This window comes from Castor canadensis, chromosome 9 (assembly GCF_047511655.1).
Source record: "Castor canadensis chromosome 9, mCasCan1.hap1v2, whole genome shotgun sequence".
NCBI lineage: Eukaryota > Metazoa > Chordata > Mammalia > Rodentia > Castoridae > Castor > Castor canadensis.
Genome location: NC_133394.1, coordinates 151,646,006 through 151,664,099, shown reverse-complemented (window position 1 = coordinate 151,664,099; position 18,094 = coordinate 151,646,006). Strand labels below are relative to the sequence as shown.

Below are 18,094 nucleotides of genomic sequence, written 5' to 3'. Positions count from 1 at the left end.
CAGATCCGCCTGACAAGAGAGATTGTGCTTTGAATAGAAAGAGAAACAGGGTGCAATGTCCAGATCCAAATCCCCGACCATCAGCGAGCATCCCCATCTTTCAGCAATCCCATCCCACACACAAAGCTGATCCCAAGAACCTGTTGACAGATGGGAGGCATGAGTGGCGTCAAAATGACCCAGTGGGACTGGAAAGTGCACTTCAACTGGCACAGGCGAGGCTGTCTGTGGGAAGAGGCATGGCCCTGCTCTAATACCCTAGCATTCTTTCATTTATTCATCAACTCTGAACTGAGGTACTTGACAACTACCTTAAGTGCCCCACTGCACCCTGAACTGAGAGGCCACTCTGGCTCGTACACAGAAATGAGTAACCCCAGCCTCAAGGATTACACAAACCTCATTTCTTGGGTTGCACTTCTAAAATAGGTGACTTTTAAGCACCTACTTAGCTCAAGTCCTGAACTGATCCTAGGAACAAGGATATGCCCTAGTCTTAAGGGTGAGGGGCCAGAGTACCAGCTGGAGTCAGCCTCGGGACCTGGTCTCCATAGGCATGATTGCATGCAAGGTGATGATAATCAACGCTTCTGGATCTGGAAGGAGAGGCCCATGGGGCCTTGAGCTGTCACTTGGAGGCTGGGACCAATAAGAACCAGATGTTCAGAAGACAGAGCGGTGGGATAGAGACCTGTGTCCTACGGGGGACTGCTGAGATAGACGAAAGCATGGGGGCTCGGGAGGGTAGCCATGTCTGCTGTGGTTCTTCAAGACCAAGGGACATAGGCCTTGCTTCTGAAGCCAGGGGTCTGAGTCAGTCTAAGGGGCAATCTTACAGCCATCTTAAGCAATCCAGACCCCAGCAGACAGGCCCCCGAATGGTGGGAGGGCAGCCAGGAAAGCTGCAGGCGACCCCTGTGTTGGGACAGGCTTCAGGGACCAGAGTGGTTAGGGCCAGGAAGAAATTTGGGGCTGTAGCCCCTTACTTTATGAATGTGGCAGCTGAGGCCAAGAGCAGGTGGCATCTCCTCCTAGGCCAGTGCTGGGACTGGAACCTAGGTCCTGTAGGCCAGAGCCTTGGCTCCTTAGAGGCCCCAGGCTGCCATGGAGTTTCCTACCCAGAACCCAGTTCTGCACAGTGAGGAGTAAATGGCTCTGGAGGAGTCAAACAGGGATCCTGGAGTCAGACTGGCCCTGCTGCTATCTGCCATACTTGCATAGGTTCCTTGGCCTCTCTGCACCCCAGTGTCCCCATCTGTAGAATGGGAGTGAGGACAGAGCCTCCCTCCCAGTGTCATGTGATCTGAGCCTGCAGAAGCTCAGCCCGGAGCCCGTGGCAGCAGCTGCCTAGAGCCTTCCGAGGGACTCTTCTATTGGTCTGCAGAGCAAACGTTCGCTTTGTTTAACAGTCATGCACACGCCTGAGATCCCAGCACTCTGAGCCCGAGGCTGATCAAGTTCCAGCTCTGCCTGGGTTACACAGAACATCCTGTCTCCCGAACAAACAAAACTGCATAACAAGTAGGAGTAAAACCCTATTATCCTCAGTGAACAGGATTGCAGGTAAACTTTTTCTTCCCAATGTTTTCTGTAATGACTATGTATTTCTATAAAGGAAAAAAACATCAACCTTTAAAAAGAAGTGAATGCTTGTTTCTGGCACCAGCCCCCAGAGATGGCAAATGTGTTCCTATAAACACTAAAATCAGCAGAAATGAGAAAACTTCGGCACGACTGGGCTCCCAGAGGTGCCTCAGATCCCCCCCATCCTCAGGTCACGTGTAGGAAGCCTGTCACCTCCTGGTCACTGGGAGAATTCATGCCTTCCCTTCCTCGTTCCACCACAGCCAGAAGCCAGATCACAAATTTTACACTGTAAAGAGACCCTCAAGATTTGTACTCCTCTGCTAAATTAAAAACAAAAAAGTATTAGCCATGCAAAGGAGAATAAAGGCCATTAGGATTAAATATTTATGCCCTGGTGACTCCAACGAGCTCTGAGTAGGAGCAATTTCCACAAACAGAAGGGCCCGACATCAGGTTGCCAGCCATGCTTGGGGCACTGAGACACCTGAGCCCGGATCGCCTGGGTGTCAGGGCTGCAGGGATCCCCCCCCCCCCACCCCGGCCCAGGGCCACATGGGAGTCAGGATGGCCGTGGAAAAAATGCTAATGACAGCCCTCGTTGCCTTGTCACCAGAGTCCCACAAAGCACACACTTTTCCATGCTGTTTCTGGAGAGGGAAAGGAGTGTGGTCAGGTCACCCACCCACTTGCAGCAGCAGCGCCAGTCCAGCACTCTGGGAGGCCGGAGCCATGGGGGGACCATAGCAGAAGTTGCCTTTTTGTTTTTCATTTCTCAGTGAGTCCCATAGAGATGATCACATTACAGTTCCAGGGGCTCCCAAGGGTGTGGGTCACCAAGTGCCGCCCCTCATCACCTTTGAATGGACTCAGAGCCTCACTGTACAATAACCCACAGAGGCATCACAGGGCTGCTGGACCGCTGACCTGAGCCCCTGGACCTCCTTTGCTTAAAAACTCCTTCCATTCACTCTAAGCTCCTTAGCTCAGCATTTGAGGCTCTCTGCTTATCTCCCCCACCATGCCACCCAACTAACTCTACCCATTTCCCTGAACAGAACTCAGTCCCTCGGAGCATCCTGAGCTCAGGCTGCCCTGTCTTCGACAGTGCACACTTCTCCCCTGGTGAACTTCTATTCGTCTGTCAATGCCCAACACAAAGATCCCACCTGTCCCACCCCACAGAGCCTTCTGACTTCTCCACCTAGAGTCAGTGCTTCCCGACTGAGCTATCACTTGACAGTGAAGTGTCTGGGCTCATGTCAGTCCCTTGGTCTGGAAAGCTCTGCGTTAGACCAATGTGTCCAGTGCTCTGTGACACTCACAGTTCACTGCTGGTCCAGTGTAGATGTTCATGCTTCTTGGGTGAATGAGTTAATACTAGCTTGCTCCAGAAGCCAGATAAAGAAATGAGACGCTCTGCCATCCCCCGATTCCACCTCCCAGGGCCTACCGGCGAGGGGCTCCGGCTGTCTGAAGTCTCCAGTCACCGCCCACCCGGGTGTCCGCCTACCACTGTAACCAGGCTCCCAGTGCGACAACTGGGAAACCAATTTCATGCCATTCTGGGGCACATCAGTATGCAGGTGGTGCTCAGCTCCCACTGAAAGATTAATCAGGCCATTTGTATGCACCACGCAGCACTCGGGAGCTGCGAGCGAGCATGGCACCATCTCTCCCCATCCGCCAAACTTTCCTCCCCACGATTTCCAAATTCAATAAGCACAAATCATGGATCTCATTTCTCCCCCAAAGTTAAACAACAAATTGCTTTGCCAGCCTCTGATGCCTACTGTTAGAACAGGGACTTGAACGGGGACGTGGAGAACAGGGAGGTCCTTACACACACATCAGGGTTTGTTCCACAAGCCCTGGAGACAGGAGCTTCTGGGGCCGCCCGGGGGAAATCCCACAAGCACTACTCACACCTCCCCTCTGGGGAGGACTTGCTTACTAAGTGCCTACTCTGTGCTTTTAAAATGCCTTTTCCGAATATGTGATATGAACTCTGGGGAAGCCAAGCACCCTCCACCTTTCCCAAGGTCAACTGCGGTTGAAAACCAGGGCTCTGAAACAGAGTCTGTTTTCTTTACTAACAGGCTATGGAGAAAATCCTATTAACAGGAGGCCAAGTGCTTCAGAGACCTTGCTTGGCCCAATCTTTCACCCCCAAAGGCTTGCAGCCTGGGGTCTGAACGGAGTTTTGGGGTCAGTCTCCGTGGCCTGATGCAGGCCTCTGCCCCTCGAGAGCCTCCCTGTCCCAGAAGAAGCTTAAGTCAAAGGCCAGTACTCGTGGCCCCGAGCCCAGCTCTCTGAAGCTTGTCTCTGGACCACCACCGGCCCACTGTACGGAGGAAGGAACTGAGGCTCGGAAGCATAGGTCACTTGCTTACACCCCAGCTCTCAGGTGCTGGGCTGAGAGGCCCAATCTGGCTGCTAGGTCCCCAAGCATCACCCTGCATGAAACACTTGCAGGACAGTAGTTCCCACTGCCACCTCTGTGAAGTTCAGCTCCCCGCCCTTCCCTTCCTTCACTCAGAAGTCACAGGGCCCAGGGTCAGGCTCAAATGCCCCTGGGGGTGCCTTGGTACCCCTCCCTGAGCTCGTGCTGTGGCTTTTCTGGAAGGTTCACTTTTACCGGCAGACAGGTGAGTCTGACATGGGCCCTTTCAGATCCCAGCTGTGTCCAGCTGCCTGGGGACACAGGGGCAAGCAGAGCAGCACTTCTTAGCGGCATGCCTGCAATCCCCCCAGATCTGGCTAGAATGCACCTTCCCATGGGCAGGTGGCACAGGGCCTGGTGCTGTGGGTTCCAGACCACACCTGGATGGCAGGGGTTGGGATCTTACATGGGGTCACAAGGTGCTGTACCCACAATCGCCCTGGCCCAGGCTCTGGGCTTCATCCTCAGAGGACAGTGTGGGTCACAGGGAGCAGAGGAGATACCTTGTCCTGGGTTTGCTCTGTCACCACCCCTGAAGTGTCAGGAATCTGAGCCTTGGCTGTACATAAAATCCAGAATTCCAGTTCATTTTTTATCTCACTCTTTAGGCATTTCTTTTTGGGGCATGATTTTATCGTGTACATAAAAACCCTAACACAGCGGTACGTGGCCTACATTGATAGTGACTGTTCCACTACTTCCCGGCAATTCTTACAGGGTTTGCAGCCACGATGTAGAGAAGGGTCTGGGGAGTGGGCTGGCAGCGCTGAGGTCAAGCTGGATGCTCAGCCACTGGGAGGGGAGGCACCAGATCTGCAGGGAGGCGGTGAGCAGGAGGTGGCTGGTCCTGGCTAGAGGGAGGACAGGCAGGCTCCATTATGGGTGCGGGGCACTCCTTCACACTTCTCTCACGTGCTGAGATGGAAGCCAGTCCCCTCACAGTAGAGGGGGAAATGGGAAGGCAGTAATTATTTTATTAAGGACGGGGAAACGATGAATCATTTAATTTGGGAAAAGAACGGCACCACTGATTACATCTCTGCTTCCTCCCACCTGACATCACCTCTCTCTAATTCTCTTTGACGTTTCTGACAAGGCTTCTTGAAGGAGGTTCCAGAAAAGTTTAGATGTGTCTTCAGCCCAGGCATTCTGACCTCCCCTGTCAGGAGGCGCAAGTAGATAAGGGAAGACAAGAGGGAGAGAATCAAAACACCCGATTACAAGGCGGAGCCTTTTGCTACCGTGAAAAATCCAGATCTGAACTAGGCCCCATATGGTGAGCACACTGCGGCCTTGGGAGGCTGAGTTCATGGCTGGGTCATGGCCACAGATGTGAAATGCAACATCAAACTGTCAGGTGACCACTGGAAAGGGACGACCAGGATTAGAGAGCAGACTAAGTTACTTCCCAGATCCGAGCATCCTGCGTTTCCACCAATGCTCTACCAAGAGGACTGACCTTGCCAAGTCACGATTCCACAGCTCTGTGGATGGGCCAAGGAGCCCACGGTTCCTCCCATGGCCTGGAGTTGTGGGCCAATCCACCCCTGTACACCACAAGATGGGGTACCCAGGCTATGACAGCCAAAAGGGGAAACACCTTCAGTGCCATTGGAAGTTGATGGGACCCATTACTTAGGGCTTCAGGTGGCACTGCCAGCTGCTTTTTGATCAGAGGCAGCTCAGTGGGGGACTGGCACCCCACATGTCTGCGATGCAGGTGTGCACTCAGTACCCTCAAGGCTGCACTGGCCACCACTGGGGTCTGACTGGCAGTGCCCTTGTGGAAGGAACCCTGCACAGCAGAATTCAGTGCACTGAGTGCCCCATCCTGTGCTGGGGAGATCGGTCCTCTGTGTTTGAGGACCCCACAGGGAGGGATCAGGAGTTAGGCCCCAAAGATAAGCACTGTGACAAATACCACATGGACGGTTTCCTACTTGGTGGTGGTTCAACTTGGGATTTTTTTCACTGTCGGTGTGAAAGGGGCACACATTCGGTAGACGTCAGACTCTACCGTTGAACTTCACTTTCCCCAGCTTTGTTCATTGGAACAAACACCCAAGATGATCAGCTTAAAGGGAAAGTGTGACCTCACTCCATCAGGCCACAAGTGGGTGGGCGGCCCTTCAATTCTAGGGCACTTCTGGGGGGGCAGGGCAACCTGGTGGGATCACATGGTATAGCAAAAGCATATCTCACGGCAAAGACAGGAGGATGAAGGCACTGGGGCCCCAATATGCCCTTCAAGGACAAACCCCCAGTGACCTAATGCCTCCCCCTAGGCCTTGCCTCTTAAAGGTTCCACTACTTCCTAATAGCACCATGGGCTGGGGACTGAGCCTGTAGCATATGGACTGTAAGGGGACATCTAGATCTGAACTACAGCACCAATCACCATCCTAGCAATGTTTGGTACGACAGCCTGTTGTGACACTGGGCAGTGGTATCGAGCCACCATCCCCAGCCAGCCTGCAAGCATGAAAGGCCACCAGCACTCCACAGTGCTATGTGGCTCGGCTGCTGAGTCCTTGTCCACTTAGCAATATTTCCACTTGCAATGGGCTCCATGGTAAGTCGAGGAGCACTGTGCAGTGTGAAGTTTCAGGAACCCTGAGGAGGGTGCTGCCAGGGCAGGAGGTGGGCAGGAGTCTTCCTGCAAGAGGGTGCAGCAGGGGTGGGAGAGGGCAGGAGGACTTCTTGGAGGAGGGTACTCGTGCAGCTCAGGGTAGTAGACAGTCAGGTCTGGACCTGCCATCATACTTTCACCAACATACAATGAGGCCTCTCTGAGCCTCAGTTTCTTTCTCTGAAAACTGGGAAGAGAACATGTGCCTGTCTCTGGTGCCACACACAGCGCCTGGCACACAGTTGTCCTGTAGAGCTCCACCTCTGTGGAGTAGCCCCCTGACTCCAGGGCAAGGCCCAGGGCTTCCCACAGCCCACCTATCTCCCAACCAACCCCTGGGCTGCCCCACAGGTCAGCAGGCTCCTCAAGCCAGAACCTTGTTTGAGGCATCCAAGACCCTAGCACCGCCCTGGAAAAAGAACGCTCAGGTTGTGTTTCATGCGCAAGAGGCTGAACGTTAAGTTGTGCACAGTACTCTTGCTATGCAAAGGTATTTAACAAGTTTTAAGTGGCAGGAAACTGTCCAAAGTGAGGTCTGAGCCAGAAGTACAGCATACAAGAAGTGGAACATCAGGCCAGGTGTGGTGACACACATCTGTTACTCCAGCACTCAGGAGGCTGGGGCAAGATGACAGAGGGTTCAAGGCCAGCCTACATTGTAAGACCCTGTTTCAAAAAAGAAAAAGAAGTAGAGTACCCAAATGAGGCTTGGGGAAGGGGACAGGGTTGGAGCAGGAATTCAGCCTGGCTTCCCCACATTTCTTCAGCTAAGGGCCCCCAAAGGGCTGAGGGAGGCACCCTGGAACACTACCAGTGCCACTGTGTAAGACTGGACCTGTCCCCACACCTGAGAGGTAGCCTTCTATTCAACAATGTTCAATGTCTCCCCACGACCTGCAGAAGAGGGTACAGTCTCCTCACCTGCACCCCAGCCCTCCATCACGGACCTCAAAAGCCCTGCCCGGCCGGTCACAGCAGTGCTCACAAGACCCTGGACTGCCCATGTGTTCTTCCCTTTTCCCCTCTTCTTGGAATGAACTTCCTCCCCGGAATTTTTGGCAAACATGATGTGTCACCTATTTGCCTCTAAAAGGAGCAGGGCACCACTAGCCCAACTCAATAGGCAGGCTGGTTTTGGGGTTACCCAAGACAGCTGCTGGCCAAAGGCCCAGCTCTGCAGCCTCTTGAGGCCTACATGTGGGGAGATGTCCTTGGCTGGCAGCCCAGTGGCATTCCCCAGAGGCCGAGCACCCTGAGGTGGTGTCAGCTCAAATCACTGGAAACCCACAGACCTGCCAGCTTCCCTTCCTGGCCTCTCCCCAGAGGCTGAGAAAGCAGAGCAAGGAAAAGACGGAGACAAAGGAAAAGGCTTTGACGGGGTCCCTGATGTGAGTCAGCCCCATGGCCACGGCCCATCTGTCAGCTCACCATGCATGCTGCATTCCTGGCGCCCTGGCTGAAAGACACTGGGGCCGGGACACCATTGTTCCTTCCCAACCTGCGGCCTCAGCCTCTGCCCCAGGCCTGGCTCCGTGTCCTTTCCGAACAGTCGCCCAGCACAAAAGCCAAAGTACACAGACGACAGGCCAGGATTCAGGTCAAAGGAAGGAATGCTCAGACTGAAGGAGGGAAAGGCTCAAGGGATCAGAGAACCTGCAGACCTACTGTGTGTTACTTACTCAGCCAATGTGCATTTGTTGAGCAGGAAGGAGCGTTAAGTACTTTGCAAGACCTCAGCTTTGCTAAGAGCCAAAGAGCCTCCTATTCATCAGATGAGGCCCAGCTCCCCAGGGCCATTATCTCCACACCCTCTGGGGTCAGGGGAGGGTCCTGCAAACCTCACCCCCACTCCACCCCGGCATGTATTAGCTGCTCACCTTGGACAGGTGGCTCCCTATCTCTGGGCTCCTCTGTCCCCCAGCTGTCATGAGGAAGTCTGAGATACCTAGGACTGCACAGGGCTTGTCCTCTCTGGGGGTGCAATGCCCACCACGACTGGTACTGGGCATGGCGATCACACTGACTTCTCTTTTGCCCCTCATGACAGGAGGAATCAACCCCGACCCACCCTGATCTTGAACTTCCAGCCTCCAAAAAAGGAACTGCTGTGTGAGCCCCCATCCTGCAGAACTTGCTTACAACAGCTGAGCAAAGGGAATGTGTCTGCCATTAACACATCAAAGCCAGAGCTGCCAGGCCTGCCGTGTGCACACTGACTCCTCTCATCCTTCCAGCAACGCTGTGAGGTAGGCGCTGTTGTGAACCCAATTCACAGCAGTGGGCACGGATGCACAGAGGAGGTAAGTCTGCTGCTGGGCTCTACAGATACAGTGATAGCCGTGACCTGAGCACCCATCCAGGTGCTAGGTAAACAGAGGACTTCAGGAGGCAGGGAGGGGTGGTCAAAGCATTTCTGTGGTTGGAGGAACAGGTTGACCCAGTCTTGGCAACCATTCTAGATTTTCCAGGCACAGAGGAAGGGGAAGGGAGAACCTTCCAGGCAGGAGCCAGGGGTGGGTGTGGAGGTTCAGGAAAGGACCCAAGGTAAACAGAAGGCCAGTCCATATTCACCTGGAAGAGCTGGAGGCAGAGGCTGGGAGGAACCCAAGAAATAGACCCATGGGTTAAACTGAGAAGGGCCTTTAATATCCAGGCCCAACCTGCACTCACAGACTCTAGAGGACCCTCCCTCTCTTCCTAGGAGGAGGACAGTGGCCATGTGCAGTAGGACTGAGGGCTCCACTGCAGGGAGAGGAGTAGGGTCAAGGACAGGAGTCAAGAGGCAAGCAGGAGGGCCAGGCTCTGTAGGGGTCAGCAGTAACCCAGGGCACTGGGGCTGCACAGTCGGTCCATGCAGAGGGTAGGTGGAAATGGGCAGGTGCGGGGAGCCTCCAGCAGATGCAGAGTGGCAGGAGCCTTGCTGACTTCTCCTCTAGCTATCCCCCATGGTGGAGGAAGGCGAGGCTCTGAGGCTGAGGTACCTGTGGGAGGTCACACAGCCATTTGGTGGCAGCACCTCTGGATCCCAAAGGCCCCTCACCTCCTCCAGTCCACACCTCCTATGGCCCTTTAGAACCTGGGGCTGTCCCTTCCTGCTGCCACCCACCCACCTCCAGCCTGGGACTGCTCTCAGCCCTCTGGTGAGAACAGTCACCTTCCAGCAGCTGGCAGAGGTCAGGGCCCTCTGGGCTGGCTCAGTTCCCAGCTTGGATGTACAGGAGCCCCAAGCCCCCTGCCTGCCTTGCCCAGGAGTGACAGAGGAAGCTGTGTGCTGCCCTGCTGAGAGAGGGGCAGGTCTGGATTCTCAGAACCAAGGGGCTGCTGGGAGGAGGCATTAAGGGACATTTTCTTGATTCAGATATCCCCACCCCTCTCACTACAGCGGGGCAGCCTTGCGAGTGGTGTTGGGACACTGGGTCAGACAAAACCAGTTACAGCCTTCAGTCTGTTCCACTGGAGGACTGTGTGGGAGGACGCTAGGGCTCTGGGGTTTGGGGAAAAAGGTCCTTCAATGGACCTAGCATCCCCTGCTTTGCATCCCTCGCTTTGTAGTCCCTTACAAAGTCTTGAGTTTCCTAGGAAAGCACCCTGTGTCCCAATTCCAAGGACTCAGGGACACAGTCTACAGGGAAATGGGCTTAGCCAAACAAAAGATCAAAAGAGACTGGTCCCAGAGGGACAGAAGCCCTTGGCCCAGGAGAGCAACCCTGCCTCAAAATTGGATTGAGGTGGGCCTCGGTGGGAGGCTGGGGCTCTTCCTGCTGGTGACCTGCTGGGGGCCAGGCTCCCAGCATCCTGTGGGCTGCCTCCACAGATGCCCCCCTGCTCTTCTGCCCTGAGTGCAGTTGTTCAAAGGAGGACCTGGGTTCAATCCCATCTGGCTGATGGGGCAGAGGGAGGGGTGGGGAGAGGGACCTATTTGTCACCAGCAGCTTTGGAGAAAGCTTCTGCATTTCCTTGGGCCTTGGCTTCCTCGCCTGGTGACAGGGGCCTTACCATGGCTCCCTAAGACTGCTAAGGCAGAGATGAACAAGGCCCAGCCCCTGGCCAGGTTAACAGCAAGGAAAAGCCATTTGTTTCCACCAGGTTCTGTGCTGGGAGAGGACACCAGCTGACACCACACATCTAGAAGAAGGAGAGGAAGAGGACAAGGGGATAGAACATGGCTTCTTAAAGGCTCAGGCCACAAGGGTGGCCCACTGGGGGACACAGGGAGTCATGGTCCCCAACACACACACACACACACACACACACACACACACACCACAGTCTTTAGGGTTGTGTTTCAGGCTTTCCCCTCTTGCAGCAGGCAAAGGGACCAAAGTGCAGGTCATCCATAGGCCACCTGCTTCCTCTGCCCCACCTCTGTAGCCTCTTTGTGAGTCTGGACAGAGCCTCTAGCCTCCTCTTTGTGCCTCCCTGCCTCTTCTGGCTCTCTCACTCCTCCAAAGTCCTATAGCCAAGTGTGTGAGATAGTTTGGGACTCAGGCCAACCCAGTATGCTGCTCTGAACTCCTCTATGGCTCCCAGGGCTGCAGAGACAAGCTCAAACTGGCCACAGTGCCAGCTGAGGGTCTTCCCAAGCAGCCTGGTGGACTAATGTCATCTCAACTTCTGAGTTTTGTCATGCTCCGTGTATTCACAGCACCCATATTACCCAGTAGGGCTATCAGACACACAGAAGCCTGGGTCCCCACATCACTACTGTGCAGTCTCTATGGTAGGGATGGGACTAACCACTGGGGATTCCCAGTGCCCAGCCCTAGGCGGGCCCATAAGAAAGTCCTGTGGTTATCTGTCAAGCGTGAAGTGGGTGGATCCAAGAAACTACCACCCCCATGGCTTGATGGGAAATCCAGTCCCAGAGAGGCCTTGGCTGGGCCTCAGGGCCTCCAGCTGCTTTGTGAGCAGACAAGCTGATTCCTTCCCCAGACTCAGGTCACTTCACTCATTCATGCCTCTTTCTTTCACTTGATCTCACCCATTCTGTCATCTCTAGTTCATTCATTCACCCAATCATTCACCTGTTCATAGGTTCCCTCCGTCTCCCCCCACTGAGTCCCTCACTACTCACTGCCTTGCTCATTGACTCCTTCATTCACACAACACACTCACTTATTCATTCACTCACTCACTCATTCACTCACATACTCACTTATTCACTCCCTCCCTCCCTTACTCACTCTTGGAGCATGACACCTCCCTCATGCTAGGCTCAGGAGCTCAAGACAGGAACGCTCTGGAAGGCTGAGGGCTTGTGTGGAGAAGCAGACATGGAGACGTCACCACACTAAGGACCCACACAGTGGTGAGGCGTCTGCAGTAGTGAGGCAGGGCAGAAGCCTCAGCTGGAGTGGGAGGCCTTCCTGCACAGGTCATGAGTGAGCCAGAGAACAGGAAGTGCAGGCCACGGGCCTGCCCTGAGATCCCCACAGTGCCAGGGACTCAGCCTCCAGGGCTCCTGCGCTCTTTCCAGAGAGACACTGGGGATCCTCCCCTGTTGCTCTATTCCTCCCACAGTCCAAAGGACACCTGCCAGCAGGACCACCAGGGGCCCGGACCACCTGACCCACCTCGAAGGTCAGAAGTGGGCAGGCCCTAATAACCATCCAGCAGATCTGGCAGACACAGTGAAGGAACGGAGGCCCTGAGCACATCTTCTGTAGAACAGGACCTGGAGCCAAAGCCCTAAGAGCCCTTCAGGTCCCCTTCCCCATCCAGGATCCTCCAGAGAAGCCCTTACAGTGGACAGGAAGATGTGGATACCCCATGCCTCCAGAGCCCGTTCTTTGCTTGTTTGGAGACAAAGGCAGACAGCAAGCATTATTTAACTGAATTCAAGCATCAAGAATTTCCAGATGTTTCCCCAGTTCCTGCCCGTCCCCACCTGGCACAAGAGCCCTTCTCACAAACTGGCCGAAAGGGAGGGTGGCTCCTGGGGGTCTGGTGGGGAGGGTGTCTGGTTGATGGAGCTGTCAAGGGAGGCAGCTGTGGATTCCTGAAAAACGAGGTATCCCACAGGTCAGAGACGGCTAGACACAAACCAGAATTCATTTTCTGTGACCTTCAGACCCAGGCAAGGAGGGTGATGTGGAGGACGGTGTGCAGAAGCCTCGGGTTCTGGCACAGAGCTGGTCCACCCACATGGCTACTAGAGGCTTAGCGCAGGATCCATGGGTCGAGGATTGGATTCCTGAGAACATCACTGGCCACCCCAGCTTCTACTGCTGCACTCCGCACCCCGTGGTGCGTGCATGCACGCCTGTGAGAGCTCTGCTGGCTGAACCTCCAGAGGAACACGACAGCAGGAGACGGGGGCCGTGCACCTGCGGCTCTCCCAGGCGCACCCAAAAGCAGGATGCAGAGCAAGGCTCCTGTCTCCCATCCTGTCAGTCTGTGAATTTTGCAGTGAGCTTCTGAAAAGGTGCTAAGAGGGAGGGGAAGGAAGGGGGAGAGGAAGAGGGGAGGAAGAAAGGAGAGAGAGTAGGAAAGAAGGAAGGAAGGAATAGAGGAGGGAGGGAAGGAAGGAAGGGAGGGAACAAAGGAAGAAAGGATGCAAAGAGGGACGAAGGCAGGAAGGAAGGAGGGAAGGCAAAGCCTCCTTTGGACTAATGAACTTGGTGCAGCTGGCCCAGGACTCTGAACACAACTTGGCCACAGCTAGTGACTCAGACACCCCAAATTCTGACTTATAGTCTGCTTCCAGAGACCACACTGGCGACACCCCGATTCACTTGTTCACATGCACCAGGATCCATGTGGGGTTGGCCTGACTGTAACAGCAGAAACGCTGGGAAAGAAAACCACGAGGGCCCTTGGGAAAGGGAACCAAAAATCTGGGTATCCACACCATGAAATCCCACCTGTCAGCATAGCACCTGTTAACACAGGACGGTGAAGAAGAGAAGAGGGCGGGTCCCCAGCAGGAGCCTTCTTGCAGTGGACAGCAGAGGACACAAAGGCACCCAATGTTATGGAGGCAGACAGATGTGGCAGGCCAAGGGAACCTGATGGGATGGGACAGCTGAGCAAGTGTTGAAGTCACCAGTGAGGGCAGGGGAAGGGGAGGGAATGCCTAGCTGCATCTGAAACCAGCAAGCATCAGGCTCTGAGTTCAATTCCTGATACTGTCAAAAAAGATCTGAAACAGGCTGGTAAAATGCTGACTTGTGTCTCAGGTTTGGAATGTCCAGGGTTAGTTACATTGTTTCCTGTCACTTGAATTGTTGCCTAGCTGCAGTTTTGCTGAGGTTGGCACAGGCAGCAAGAGCCAGGATCCTATCCTGGATCTGCTTCCTCTGGCTGCTGAGCCTGGAGGACACAGACTCTTGGATGGCCAAATTTTGAGGGCCACATTCCCAAGGATGGTCTTATTTGTGAAGTGTGTGTCTCTCCCTCCCTGGAAAATAGAACACTTTCCAGAATAGGATTAAAAACTAAATAAAAATAACAGACGTAAACCAGGGTGGCAGTGCATTCCTGTAATCCCAGCACTTGAGAGGCTGAGGCAGAACGATTATGAGTTTGAGGCCAGCCTGAGCTACATGTCGAGACCCTGTTTCAAAATAAAAGAAAAGGAAGAAACAGACACAGGACGAGTGACGTACACACACTGGCTTAGCTGGAGAAAAGTGGTCTAACCTCTCAAAACCTCAACTTTTCTATCAATGAAATGGGCCAGTATTGCCTCATAGAACAAGTGGTTGCCCTGGCCTGTCATAGTGACCAATGAAAGGGAGGACAAGCCACTGTGAGGCTGGTCCCATGACCAGGAGCTAATAAATTAGGTCCTAGTAAAGAGCACTGTTGCACCAGGAGGCTGACCACTGTTTGGGACCAGAACAGAGGGTGTTGTTAGAGTGACGACACACTTGCTTCAGTCACGGTGAGAGACTTGAGGGCTGGATGGAGTCCCTCCTGTCTGGTCTCTGTCCTCTCCAAACCTGATGGCACCGGACATTTGTTCAGCACCTCCATTTACACAGCAGGCAGGCAGAGAAAGCGCTTCCCCAGTGTGGGGTGTGAGCGCCGTGTCTTAGCACCACCACATCAGGGATAAAGGACGGCACTATGGGAAGAACAACAGCAGTCCCGGGGGTACAGAGTCTAAGGCCAGCTGGTCTAAACCCCAGCGTGAATGTCCCTAAGCATCCCAATCTGGAAAATGAGGACAGTGGGCGCCATATTGACATTTCCCCACATGCTGGATGTCTTTGTCTTTTCACCCCCCCTTGAGGCTCTACGAGGACCCTGTCTGCAGCCACAGCAAGGCTCACAGGCCAAGGGCAGGTACCAAAGCACAGGCAGTGTGACTTGCTCACAGGTGGTCCAGCCCTCAGCACCGTCCACCTCCACACCCTGGGGACATCGTCCCAGAAGCAAAGAGGATGTCGCTCATCTACTGTCACAGGTGAGCCCTGAACCCACTTGCAAGGTAAGGGGTCTCCTAGGCCCTTCTTCTGTAACCAAGAAAGGTGCATGTCAATCAAAGTGAAAGGCTCCTACATGCCAGGGAGGCCCGTCCTGCCAGGCCTCAAAGATAGCCTGACTGAGGGTTAGGGAAACCTTTGTCCTGTGATTAGCAGTCACAGCCTAGGTCACTCCTCAGTTTCCCTGGTGGGAAACAGTGCTAACCCTATAGTCTTCCATTCAAACATCTTGGCAGTTTACAGAAAGGACATGACCCTGATCTGCACCTCCTGGGTTTGCCCCGCCATAGTGTCCACACAATGGCCACAGCCATGCCTGTTACGCTCACCCCATGTGTGCAAGGCACAGGGACACAAAGGAGGTGAGGCCCCCACACTCATGGGCCTGGACCCCTACGTTAGGAGAAGCAGACATCACCCCCATAGGACTGTTCAGTGCCAAACTGGAGTAGAGGAGGGAGCTCCATTCCTCCTGAGGGTGCAGAGGAAGCCAGCTGCAGAAGCGACCCCTGAGCAGTGGCCCCAGTATCCTGAGCTGATCAGAGAAGTCCTGTGGCATCCCTGGCACACACACTACATATTCACCAATCATGACCATGACAGGCTGAAGTGTGTCCCCAGGGACATACTTTGAAGTGCCTTAGAATGGCAGATGTAATGAGTTCAGAAGATGTCAGATGGAGAAGGGTGAGCCTCCAATTCAAAGTGACTGGTGTGCTTAGAAATAGGGAAGTCTGGATGCACAGACACACAGGAGGAGGCCGTGTGAAGATGGGCAGAGCTCAGAGTGATGCAGCAGCAAGCTGAGAACTAAGCATTCCAGCTCCCACCTGAAACCAGGACGGAGATCTGGAGCAGAGCTCCCCGTGGCCTCAGGAGCTGCCAGCCCAGGGTCACCTTGATCACAGTGTGCAGCCTCCAGAACTGAGACAGTGAAATTTCTAGTTGAAGCAGTATCTGTGGTTGGTCACAGCAGTCCCAGGACAGGGCATGGACTCCTGCTGGTGTTAAGGGTCCACTTTCCATGCTGCCTAGGCCACTTTGGGAGGATGGGGCTGAGGGAAGCTGAAAGTCACCACAGCCCACAGGTTGGCCAGGACTCTCTGAGCATCGCTCAGCTGTGTCCGGACACTAACCTCTCCCTGCCTTCCCTCCTCTGCCTCCTTCGTCTTCCCATCTTTACCTCCAGTCTGTCCTCTCCCATGGGCTTTAAGGAAAGAGGGGAAAACAGAGGAAGAAGGAAAGAAAGGAAGGGATGGAAGGAGGAGAAGGGAAAGAAATGGACAAAGGAAAGAGAGCCTGAGGCAGGCCTTGGGTTCCCAAGAGGCCATGAGCAGACAAAGGACACAGAGGGGCTTTGCCCCTGGCTTGTCCCCCAGGGTCAGCTGAGAGAGTGCCTGTGAACAGGCCCCTGGGTGGCAGCTCAAACCAGGTCATTTCTGGACCCATACAGGGTCCTGTGTTTCACGACATTCAACCTTGGACACCTCAACGTGGGGCTCAGTCTACATGACCCTGATACAAGCACAAAAGGGCAGTCAGACAGGTAAGGGCCTGGTTCAGGGCCACTGCATCCTAAGCAACGTAACTTAGAGAAAGGCTTCACTGAAACTCCCCTGCCTTCCCCTCTCCTGCCTCTCAGCCAGCTTCTGGACAAGGCCAGAGGGTCCATCTGGAGCTTCCGGCCTGCTCTCCCCACGCCAGGCTTAGCTGCTGCATCTACACCTTCCTCCACTCGCCAGGTGGCCAGGGCCTAGGAAGGCCAAGCACTCACTTTACCCTGTGCCAGGCTGCAGTCCCGTCCTCCTCTGGGCCTCCCTTCCTTCTCAGCTCCTTCATCTGCTGCCCGCCCTGCCACTTCCCCTGAATATCACTGACCTCAGAACCCAAATGCTATCTGGAGGCTGTGACCACCATACTTCCTGTCCCCACTGAAACCCAACTCTCCGTCCCCAAGGTGCCTCTTGGAGGCTGTCCTCCAGGCTGTCACCCTCACCATGTCCATCTTGAGGTCCTCACTTCCTCCCTAGCCCAGTGACCAAATCCTACGCTGAGGGAGAGCCAGCTGCCCCATGACGCGAGCTTGGGCTTCTGTTTGTCCCCTTCCTCTCTTATGGCCCATAGCGATGGTCCCAGTCTCTGTGCCTCCCTGCCCTCCCTCCACACTTCGCCCCACATCAGGCACCTGCCTCTCCTCTGGGTTTCACAATGACAGCCCGACAGCTCTCTGCCTGGGTCCTTTCCCCCTGCTGTCTCCCTATAACTCAGATGTTCCCATTTCTCTCACATTCCACCAGCAAACATGGCCTCTCTAGCTTGAAGTAGATTTGAAATCCAAGGTCACCACCACCACCATCATCCCCATGGCTTCCCCCCACCCCCAGACCGCTGCAGTTACATCTGACTCCTCCACACCAGCCCTCCCTGCTTCTGTCCTTGCCCCAGACTGACTGACGGGTCATGTCACTCCTCTGCTTAAAACCCCCCCTTCCCTTAGAGGACCAGCCAGTGTCCTCAGCATGTGGTCCTTTTAATCCTGTTTCCTTCTGCTCTGTGCCACTCCTGCACCCACCTGTCACTGGACCTTTGCCCATGTTGGCCTCTCTGCTTAGAACCAGACACCTTCTACAAATACTGTCCACTCAAATACTGTTGAGTCACCAAGGCCTTCCCTGGTCACACACGCTCCTGACCATCCCAACCCCCTCAAAACCTACAGACTCTCTCTCTACCTCACTCATCACTTTTTTCTGTGCTATCAACTTAATGTTAGTTAACTAACTTAATGTAAGTTAAGCGAACTTACTGTAAGTTAGCTTAGTTTCAGCTTCCTACCTAGAATGTGAGTTCCAGGAGCTCAAGGTTTCTGTTTTGTTAACCCCAGTGTTCCCAGTGTTTACAACAGTCCAGGGCACACAATAGGTGCTCAGTAAATACTTGCTGGATACATGCCTGCAAACAAAACAATAGAAACCACTTTCCGGCTCTCTACTCTTATTTTCCCTTGTC

The 18,094-nt window shown here is 54.3% G+C and overlaps 1 protein-coding gene across 5 annotated transcripts in view; it reads right to left on the bottom strand.

Annotated features, from left to right (window-relative positions):
- Sorcs2 (sortilin related VPS10 domain containing receptor 2) overlaps positions 1 to 18,094 on the bottom strand; it is a 417,324-nt gene that overhangs the window by 207,615 nt on the left and 191,615 nt on the right. The window contains exon 1 of one of the 5 annotated variants that reach the window (XM_074042676.1): positions 2,910 to 4,181. The exons of the other annotated variants lie outside the window; for them this stretch is intronic. Within the exon in view, the coding sequence (XP_073898777.1) occupies positions 2,910 to 3,010 (101 nt within the window). The 5' untranslated portion in view covers positions 3,011 to 4,181. Of the gene's footprint in view, positions 1 to 2,909; positions 4,182 to 18,094 lie in introns of those variants that run through there. 5 annotated transcript variants of the gene reach the window in all.